The 11358-nt window shown below is 34.5% G+C and overlaps 1 protein-coding gene across 1 annotated transcript; it reads right to left on the bottom strand.

The window, feature by feature from the left end:
- Positions 1–4828: 4828 nt before the first annotated feature.
- Positions 4829–5438, bottom strand: LOC126763966 (uncharacterized). Its single transcript, XM_050481746.1, has 2 exons — positions 5254–5438; positions 4829–5193 (listed from the first exon to the last, which is right to left on the bottom strand). The coding sequence occupies exons 1-2, from the start codon at positions 5303–5305 to the stop codon at positions 4865–4867; spliced, it is 381 nt and encodes a 126-aa protein (XP_050337703.1). The 5' UTR covers positions 5306–5438; the 3' UTR covers positions 4829–4864.
- Between the last annotated feature and the right edge of the window lie 5920 nt (positions 5439–11358).

The following is an 11358-nucleotide window of genomic DNA, read 5'->3' as shown; positions in this document are numbered from 1 at the left end:
TCTACCCCCCCACAACCCTGACGTATGCACACGTACAATGTGTACAAATTGCGCGGGAAATCATCCATCTTTCGACAGATCTTGTCCCAAATTTTTGCAATCAAAAGAAATATTAAAATTACAAGTACAAAACAAATGTACAATGAAAGAAGCGATTAACATATATAAAAATCAAACTCCATCAATTGTTGGTGGCCCTTCTTTCGCATCTATTGTCAATAACCCAATAACAAATAATAACCAAAAACACACATTAAAAGAAACAACTCAAAGCGTAAGCCAAAAAACCAGTTCAAAGCTTAATCTAGACCAACAACAAAATCCAACATCAAACATCATCTCCTTTCCTCAAATCCCAAACAGTGATAACGGACTTTACGAATTCTTATCGCAGCGTATAACCGAGTACCAAAACCTTCTACCTGCTCAAAAAAACAACGAAATTTCTTCCCAAATCAACAATCCAACAGAAACTAATAATACCTCAAATAACTTTACCTACAACAACGACGACCAACAACATATCAGCATCGAAAAAACAATAAATCCGAACCCAATTGCTTCATTCAATTCTCCTTTCACCAGTCCTCCTTCCCATTCATACAACAAATTACCTTCACTAACTAATAACCAAGACCGTCAATAATACATATTTACACACATATAACAATATATAATACTCCTACGAGTACAATTGCCTAAGTTATTTTTCTTTCAATGATTTCAATTTTGCAGTGGAACATCCACGGATATTTTAATAATTATCATGAATTGCAGCTAATTATTGAAGACTTGAAACCTTCAGTTTTATGTTTACAAGAAACACATTTACGTCATAATATCTATCCTAAACCTCCAAGTGGCTACAATGGATATTTTTATAATAACCCTCAGTTCCAATCTAGCAAGCAAGGTGTGGCAATTTTGGTAAAAAAGAATTTACCACATAAAATGGCTTTCACGGATAATACCTTACTCACTATCGCTATTGAGATACTAATCAACCCGAAACTAACAATAATTAATACCTACATTCCACCTAAACAAAATTTCTCCTCCTCAGATGTCTTACACATCTTGAATACACCACAAAGTCCTATACTTTGGATGGGTGATTTCAACTCATGGAGTCCGATTTGGGGTTCCCCTTTATCAAACGATAGAGGTACAAAAGTCGAAGATGCTCTATTATGCAGTAATCTCATAGTTTTAAACGATGGCAGCCCCACACACTTCTCCACCCATCAATCTTTCACTCATGTAGACGTTACTACATGTTCCTCAAATATTTTCCCTTTATGTTCTTGGAAGGTCCTTTGTGACCTTCATGGTAGTGATCACTTCCCTTTGTTGACAGAAATCGGGTTTCACGCAGAAACGCCAACAAAGAAGTTCAAACCAATATTTCTAACCAACAAAGCCAATTGGAAGAGTTACAAAGATCTTTGCTCATCTATATCTAATAAATATATTATTTCTAATAATATCAACCAAGAGGCGGCACATATTCGGAAAATAATATGTTCGTCAGCACACCACACCATACCTCAAACCAATAATACATATCAACACCGATATAAGCCATGGTGGAATAGTGAACTAGAAAATCTTAGATCACTAAAACGCAAAAGCTGGTATAAGTATAAAGAAACCCGTAACCTTCTAGACCTTTTAACATATAAGCGCGACAATGCTATTTTTAAACGACAAACCAAAAAGGCAAAGAAAAATAGTCTGGAAGAATTTACTGAAAATATCAATCCGAAAACCTCTCCTCAACAGGTATGGCGAGATATAAGACGCTTGTCTGGCGGGAAAAAACCTAACACAATTAATTGTTTGAACACCCAATCTGGATTAACAAACGACCGAAATATCATAGCGAACGCGTTCGCCTCATACTGGAGCTCCTATTCATGTGACTCTACTTTTACTAAACAGTTTGTGGCTGAAAAACAAAAATATTTAAGCCATATACTCCCACTTAACGACAACCTTAGTAATTCAGCGCTAAATTTAGAATCAAATATTTCCAATGCCGAATTTGATGACGCAATTTCCACCTCAAAGGGTAAAACGCCTGGTTTAGACAGGATTTCCTATGACATGCTAAGAAACATCCCGCAAGACGTTAAAAATAGAATAGTTAATCTTTACAATAAAATACTTTCAGACGGTATATATCCTCAATGTTGGAAAATAGCTGAAATCATTCCAATACCTAAACCTGGGAAACCTCCATCAGAAATCACGAGTTATAGACCTATTTCACTGCTATCTTGTTTAGGAAAAGTCTTGGAGAAAATAATCTCCAAACGATTGATGTGGTACGCGGAGAAAAATAGACTAATCACTCACAACCAAGTCGCTTTCCGAAAAAACCAAGGTACAATAGACGCCCTTTTACACTTTGAGCACCATTGCTCTAAAGTTATTTCCAACAAGGGGCATGTTACTTGCTTAAGCTTAGACTTTGAAAAAGCTTACGATCGTATCGGTCTTCACAAAGTTCTGAAGCAAATAGCAAATTGGAAATTAGGACCGAAAATATACAATCTCCTCAAAAATTTTCTTACTAATCGTAAGTTTCGGGTTAAAGTTCACAATAGTTTTTCTCACTGTTCTCCGCTAGAAAATGGAGTTCCTCAAGGTTCTCCTTTATCTGTAGTCATATTTATAATTGTATTTAATGAAATCAGCCAGATACTTTCAAACTACCAAGTCGACCATTGTATGTATGCAGATGATATTCTGATATTTTCAAAACATCTTGATTTGAATAACGTCAAACTAACTTTTATGGAAATACTTAATGATATATCTAATTGGTCTCTCACATCTGGCGCTAAGTTATCATTAGATAAATGTAACATCTTACACATCTGTCGTAAAAAAAACTGTAATAATATTAATATCACATTTAGGAACATAAGTATACCTACTGTTAATGCTATTAAAATTTTAGGACTTATTTTCGACTCTAAGTTTAAGTTCAAAAAACATTGTTTATATGTAAGAAAAAAACTTTTTGATAGGTTAAATATAATTAAGTTCTTATCTTCACGACATTCTTTCATTCATCCTACAATACTAATTAACGTCGTGAGATCTCTAATTTTATCGGTTATTGACTACGGACTACCAATCTACGGGCATCATGCTGGCAGCGATTTGAAAAAACTCTATGCACCTTATCACATGGCAGTAAGACGTAGCCTAAGGGCCTTTCCAACCTCCAGCACCATAAGCATACTTGCCGAATCCGGAATGCCACATATAAACGAAAGACTGAAGTTTAGCACAATGCAGTTAATACCAAAGGTTTATCTAGGCGCTAACGCTAATTTGCTCAACGACGTACGGTTGGCCACACGACGCAAACGAACACTCAAGTTCCCTTCAACTATACACCTTGTCCTAAAGTACGCCCATGAAATTGATATACCCCTTACACCTAAGCCTTCGAAGATTAGCAAACACCCACCATGGACTCTTCCCTCTTCTGTTATAGAAGACAAATTAATGAGATGGAACAAAGCTTCCACGAATGGTGAGGTATACAAACAACTCTTTATACATCGTGAAAGAGTGCTCATTTCAGAAGGATGGAAATTCATTTACACAGATGGATCCAAAAACTCCCACAACACTGCTTATGCAGTGGTTTCGGAGAACGCGAAAATTATTAAAAAGAGGTTACTTTTATCGCCATGCTCGGTCTTCACCGCTGAAGCATACGCCATAAAAGAAGCTACCCACTGGTCATCACTTTGCAAAGGCAAATTTGTAATATGTACCGACAGTCTTGCAACAATCACAGCCGTCCAAAATATATCCAACAGTAGCCCTCTAATCAGAGAAATTCGGGACAAATTAATTGATGGCCAAAGAAAAGTTAAACTAATGTGGATTCCAGGCCACTGTGGCATTCCAGGTAACGAACTCGCTGATAAAGAAGCAAAAAACGTCACTCGTAGTCCATGCATTTACGTGAAAACTTACGAAAGCAACGACATTTTGCGATTCGTAAGAAACTACTTAAAGCTTAAAGCGAGAGCGGCATGGGATACATTTGACAACCGCTATCGACTCATAAATCCTGATCATAGAAAAGCTGCATACCCTTCCGCTTGCAGCGTCCCGGAGATCAAAATTTTCACACGACTTCGCTTAGGACACTGTATCTTAACTCACCAACATATTCTGGATCGGAACATAATGCCTGGTTGCCGGCTATGCAACAGTTCACCAAACTCCGTAGAACACATATTAAACCTCTGTCCTACACTTTGCAACATACGACGGGATCTCATCGACACCTCTCCTTCGAAACTTCTCCAAGAACCAACAACTGCCAACATAAAAAATATCTACAACTTCATCTCCAGAGCCCAATTAAAGCACCTTATCTAAAATCAACCTAATATCATTATCACAGCTTTCTATATATTTCATACACTACAACTTAATTTTAAGTAAACTTCTGCTCATAACTACTTCTAATCATAAGTATCCACATTGTAAATATTAGCTTAAACATTTGTATACATATATAGTTACACTATGTATGTATATATATGTAGATACACTCTTTGGAGACTGTAACATTTATAACTCATGTATATCCTATATACTTTAACATTGGTCATAACCCTAACTCATTACTAATATTTGATAATCAAATGTACAAATTAATTTAATCCCTCAGCCGAAGGCCCTGTCGCTAGTGCTGTTATATTTTATAGGTAGTATAATTATTCATAATTGTATTTCCTTTAATAAATAAATAAATAAAAAAATAGATAAGGGGTTGACGCTTCACCCCCAGTCTTCTTAATATACAGTTTCTATAAATAATTCTTTGTTATACATTTGTAACTGGTAAAATCAACATAAGCATTATACATACAAATTTCTTCAACAACTCTGGTTTTTGTAAAAGCTGTGCTTCGAAATCGTCAAGATCCTTCTTATGGTAAAATGGTAGTTGGTCGAATTCTGGGCTTTGACTTTCAGAGGGTTTTCCCCTGTTTTCCAATTTGACCGCAATAACTTCCTCTGTCAGCTTCAACAAATTTATTTTGTTTTCTTCCTTTAGCTCCTTCACTTCTGTCTTTAAAGCCCGCACTTCCATCGTCAACTCCGCTATTAAATTTTTAAGAGACTGTTGGTCTGTGCTGTGTAGATTTTGATCTGAAAAACATAAAGTTAAATAAAAATAAAGAAAATTTAAAGTGTTTTATTTGGACTTACATATTATTTGGCTGCTGTTAGGTTCATATCCATAATTATTTATAGAGCTCATGATGTCAATCAGTTAATTAGTGGTGTGAAATAAAATCCACTTCCAGACTGAATTATTAAGCTATTATAATTAATTACTTTAAAATTATGTTTTATTTTATTTATTTCACGTACTAGGGAGCTGTTGCTTTGGAGATGAACTATATTGAAGTGAGGAATGCATGTATTATTTTGTCACAAAAAGAAATATTTTGATGTTGTTAACTGTACACTCATAACGGGATCACGAAACAACACAATTGATATTTAATCAACTTGTTGAGCGTTTTTTGATACTTGTACATTTTGTTATTGTAAACGGCAAATTTATCAAGAAACAATCACCAAGAACAATCAATATTGATACGTAAATCACCATACAATCAACTCAATGCTGTCTGGGTATTTACACATATACGACGGCAGTTTCATATCGGTAATATTAAATTTAGTAGAGCGAGAATTTAGACGGTTGTGTTAAATTATAAAAATAAAGTACAATTTAATACAATATTGCAAACAAATTTTATTTAGTTAATATTTTTAATTTGCGCAAAAATTATACAAAATTTATCAAACTAGAAACAGTGGGTTGAATTTGATTTAAAATTATATATAAATTTTAATTAATTTTATATATATTCGTACATATTAGAATTTCTTTAAAATTTTTTTTATGTATATACATAAATAGGATATGACGAACCCCCTAAGCATTTGTGGACGTCTCAATTGCCGGTTCGAAGATGCTGCATTTCTAATTGCGTTAACAGGCAGAAAACGCTTTACAAATTTCCAAAAGAGGGAGATGTTCGAGAAAGTTGGGCAAAGGCTTGCAACTTAGTTGTGTCGCCTTCCGATATTCTTTTTATTTGTCGAAACCATTTCGATTCGCAGTACGTTACCAAATACAAATTATTGCCTGGGGCTTTTCCCTGTTTCAAATTAGGTTCAGCACTAAGTCGGAGCTCATCTAGTGCCGACTCTATTTTGATGTGCCCGCCCGTTTCTAAAACTTATGGTCGTTCTGAGGTAGCTGTAGGAAGTAAAGAAGAGAAGGAAGAACTTTGAGGGAATTCGAAACGTATTCAATTTTAGAAGAAAAGAGATTAGAATTAGAACCCCAAAATGACGACGTAGGCTATGCATTAGATAGTCGTGAACGATTTGCTCGATCGGCACGTTACTATCAAAATAATGCACTAAAATTGAATAAGAAGACCAAAGAGTTAGAGGGTATTATTAAAGACTTGGAAAAAAAGTATCAAGACCTTAGTAGATGTGCAATAGTTGCGGATGTAAATTCAAGCAAAGATTCTGTAACATTCGCTAGGATGATCGTCACGAAGCGCAATATTTTCAGTGACGATGAAAGGGCATTGGCACAAAACATGAATTACATGTCCAATAAATTCTATAATTTTATGCGTGACGATTTAGGTTTCGCTTTACCAAGCAAGAGCTCTCTTTTGCGATGGCGCCCCATAAAGTATGTTGTCTCTGGGTGATGCCAATGTCTTGGGAAATTTAGAAAAAATTACAAAAAAAATGTCCGTTTTAGAACGAAATTGCGTTCTATTATTTGATGAAATATCAATTAAGACCGACCTAACATACAATAGAGTTAGGGATGTTATTGATGGGTTTGTGGAGTATGGGGAAGGCCATCGTGAAATGAAATTAGGTAGTAAGTGTTGTTTTTTCATGATAAAAGGGTTGAGTTCCAATTGGAAATATGTCTTTTCATATTATATTTCCAAAAATGGACTTGTTTCATTCAAATTAAACGAAATTTTGAATAAGAACATCACAGCGCTAGAGTCAATTGGTCTAAACGTAAAAGCTTTAGTCTGTGATCAAGGGCCCGCTAATACTTCAGTTATGAATACTTTAATTATTTCTGAAGAAAAACCCTTTTATTTGCACGAAGGTTCCAAGATATATTGTTTATATGACTATTGCCATCTTATTAAGTCCGTCCGAAACACATTTATGAAATATGATATTTCAACTCCAGATGGAATAGCCAGCTTTAAAGTTATAAAAAAACTTTACTCGATAGATCAGGACAATACATGTTTCAAGATATGTCCAAAACTCACAGAGGCCCACGTATATCCTAGCGTTTTTGAAAAAATGTCCGTAAAACGTGCAACCCAAGTTCTGAGCAATTCGGTTGCGGCTGGCATAGAAATGGCCCGTAGCCAAAATTTATTCGGCTCCGACGAATATATATTAAAATGTGCAAAGCCCACGCAGTTATTTGTTAAAAAAATGAATGATCTGTTCGATGATCTAGACTGCAAAAATTTTGTTTCAAAAAATCCCTTAAAATATCCGTTATTAAGGAACGACTCACACTAGGTGTATAGGTGGGTTCTGTTCCACAATTGTTGGAATGATTCAGTTCAGCCAAGCTTTATTTAGGGATCAAAAGGAATTAAGTTATATATTCCTTGGGAAAATGAATCAGGATGCGTTGGAAAATTTTTTTTATAGAGTCCGGGCTAGCCAGGGTGTCAATACCCATCCGTCTGCCAATGAAATACAGTACATAGTAGGTCGTTTAATTTCGATGAAAATTTTAAGGCAAAATTTTCAAAATAAGGGGGATAATTCTGAGGATGATGACGACATAAATTTAGATTGGAACTTAGGCCCCGAAGATCGTCATCTCGAAGTACAGGGAGTTGAAGACGAATCTGAGCAACTCGACCTGGAATCGTTTAGTATTCCGGACGAAAACTTTTTTGAAGAGGACGACACAGCTGACGTCCAGATCAAGCGGTATTACACTGGCTATGGTATTTACCAGAAAATTTTGTGTAAAATCCATTGCGAAAAATGTGCTAAAGCAATGACGAAGACACAAAGTGATTTATCGCTTTATTCGGAGGTCCTAATCAAAGCGAAAAACTATAAGGATGACGCGGATTTAAGGCTAGTCAATCCAAGTGATAGGGTCTTCTAAGTGTGTCGACTGCAGATGATGTGGTACGTCAACCTTTTCAACAAATATGCTCACCGTTCGAATGTTCGTTGTCTGATGTTGTCCGCAATTAAAGAAAAAACGGAAAAAGTTTTTCCTGAGTGGTTTGACCCAACCGATGAGTGTTTTACTCATAAAATTAAGTTGTTAGAATACTTGGTAACGGTACTTTTATTCAAAAACTCGAAATGGTTAGTCAAAGAAGAAATTAATAATGAACGATATAGGAAGAGCGATGCTAAACTAAATAAACTAAAGTAAGTTGAAAGTCAAGACCGTTTGATTCAAGAACATCTTACTTTTGGGTGAGTAATGAATCATTGAATATACATATTTACTTTTTTTTAATATTTAGCATTTTATTCTATTTACAGGTTTTTTTATTTTCAGATTTTTCTTCTATTTTCAGGTTTATCTTGTTATATTTTCAGGTACTTTTTTCTTCTTCCTGTTTTTCCCCTTTAATAGCTTTGCAACTGAGCTTAGCATTTTTAAACACAAATGTTGTTTCCATCTTGTTTAAGTGCAGCATTTGTGTTTAAAAAAGCAAGTGAAATTCAATGACTTTTTTTATTTATTAAGTCGTGTGAGAAATTTCCATTTCAAATGGACAATTTCGTAATTCTGCATTATATTTTTTTTAACATTTTTTTTAGCATTTTATAAAAACAAATTGTTAATAAATCTTTAAATTGTTAATTTTAAATAATAATAACTCAATAAAATTTGCATATAAGTATATTCTGAAAACAATAACCTTGACTTTGATTTGTTTAAACTTATGTAGATACATACAAACATCGCATATGGGAAAGTGCGAAAACAACCCTTATTCATATACAAGGAGGCATGTGTAAATGGAAAAAAGCCAACAGATCATGTACTTATGAAAGTGCACATGCGTGTACAAAAACATATTGGAATATGCATACATACATACATATGTATATATACACCAAGCAGACGCACATAACAAGTGCCGCACGCATCTTTCCGCATCTCCGTTGTCACGACAATCAATGATCGAAGCTCACATTTTGTCGAAGAGTTAATGTTTCGAAGGACTGACACGACAACTAACGTCACAATATTGTGTTATGTATTGTCCATGCTGTGCCGAAAAGAACGAACGAACGAACGCCAATCGTCGCCGCTTCCCTTGCCGCTATAATAGCTTCGCCAACAAACTAGCGTAAATATGTATGTTTTTGTCTGAGCTTGCATACATATCGACGCAGATTTTTGCGAGCCACGGCAAAATATATAAGTTAAGAAATTTTATGTTAATTTCTTTTAAAAAAAAATTTATTTATTACTTGTTCGTTTCATTACAGAGCTAAGACTAAACTTAAGAATTAATTTACTTAAAAGCTAAGCTACGTTGCACTGGCCAACTGCTGACTTTGTTGCCGATTCTCCGAATTGGCTTATTTCGGTTGCGCGTGTTGGATTTCCGCTTCACGCCGAAAAATTAGCATTTATGCTGATGAAAGCGTCTGGCTTTTGCTGTGGGAAATATTGTGCAACTAAAGATGCATTTCCGCTATGATTTGCTCATTATTGCTGATTACGTGTTATTACTTATTTAGTAATTGTTAACATTTGCCATGTTAACACTTCCCCTCTTAAAAGCGATCGTCACGAAAGCCTATCAAAAATAGGGGAGGTTGTTAAAATTGATGTAAGTATTTTGATCATTGGAAAGATCTTTGATCTCCTTAAGATCAGTATTCGCTGGGGGCATCTGGTTAAGGTCCAGGCTTGAAGATATGATTATTCTGTTTTGGTGCTTTCTCCAGAATTTTCGAAAAAATATTATACCGAGAATGATAGTTGCAACGGCTCCAAGTGAAAGGGAGCTATTGGATATCGTTGCTGTCTTCAGAAAATTTATTCTTCGTATGTTATCAATGTAAAACTCCATTAAGGCCTGGAGAGAAAGTAATTCAATTCGATTTCTTTCGATTGGTGCTGGTTGCAGGGCTGCTGGGATTGCCGGCAGTGGAACCAAATCGTAATTAATGTAAAATTGATGATTTATTTTTAACGTTGAGTTATGAAAATTAATAAGGTGTGTCCCTGATAAATTTTTCTGCATTCCGTCAGCATCTATTATCCCTTGAAAGCCATTAAGTAATATGGTGCCGGGTTTTACTTCTTCGATTTGTTGGATATGTTGGCCGTTTGTTAAAGTGCAAGATGAATTTAGGCTATTTACTACTCTAGGTATACAACTACTATTACTTATATTTACTAGTTGAGTTTGCTTACAAATCTCAATTTTCTTATAATTATTACATACTTCTTTAATTCCATAGGTATCTTTTGTACCCTTTAATATTTTATCAAATTCGACATTAATTATAATTTTGTTTTGCTTAACAACTGGTCTTATAATCATTTTTTGAAAATTTTCCTTAATAGTTAATGGTATTTTTACCAAGTAAAATATTGTCATATTTTGACTAATTACATTTATATTTGATATTTCTAGTGCTTCTTCAGCATTTTTGAAAGGTATTTCGTCATTTTCTAAATTTTCTAACGCAATTTCGATTTCATTTTTATTTAACAATAATGTATTTAAAATGTCTTTCTTTGCCCACTGTATGGCGTATTTAATGTTAATCAACTCTTCTTTTATTAATCTTATTCTATTTTGCAAATTTATAATAGTTTCGTTTTCTATATAAAGTATCTTTCCTTATGTTATTAAGAAGATTATTTACTATCATGCTAATGTTATTAATTTTTTCGTTAAAAATATTGTTAATTAGTACTTGTTTATTATTATTATTATCGATATCATTAAGATTTTTGGTTATTACATCCAGATCTTCGTGATCGGGGCTTCCGGCTATGAATTTCCAAGCCGTTCCTAAACTATCTATGGATCTTTTCTGTCTTCTTTCGACAGGTTTTATTGTATCTAAAATTTGAAGAGATTGGGTTAATTCGTGTTTTAGGATGGGATAAAGGATTGTGTCCTTGGGTATGTCCGAAGAGGTGAATCTGTACATGTCCGTCAAAAATTGTTCGTACTTGTTGAGGTCGATTATGTCTATTAGCCTGAAGTCTCCATTCTG

The sequence above is a fragment of the Bactrocera neohumeralis genome, unplaced genomic scaffold (genome assembly GCF_024586455.1).
Source record: "Bactrocera neohumeralis isolate Rockhampton unplaced genomic scaffold, APGP_CSIRO_Bneo_wtdbg2-racon-allhic-juicebox.fasta_v2 cluster09, whole genome shotgun sequence".
In the NCBI taxonomy this organism is placed as follows: domain Eukaryota; kingdom Metazoa; phylum Arthropoda; class Insecta; order Diptera; family Tephritidae; genus Bactrocera; species Bactrocera neohumeralis.
Note: the sequence above shows the minus strand (reverse complement) of the source record. Positions and strands in the feature narration are given on the sequence as shown.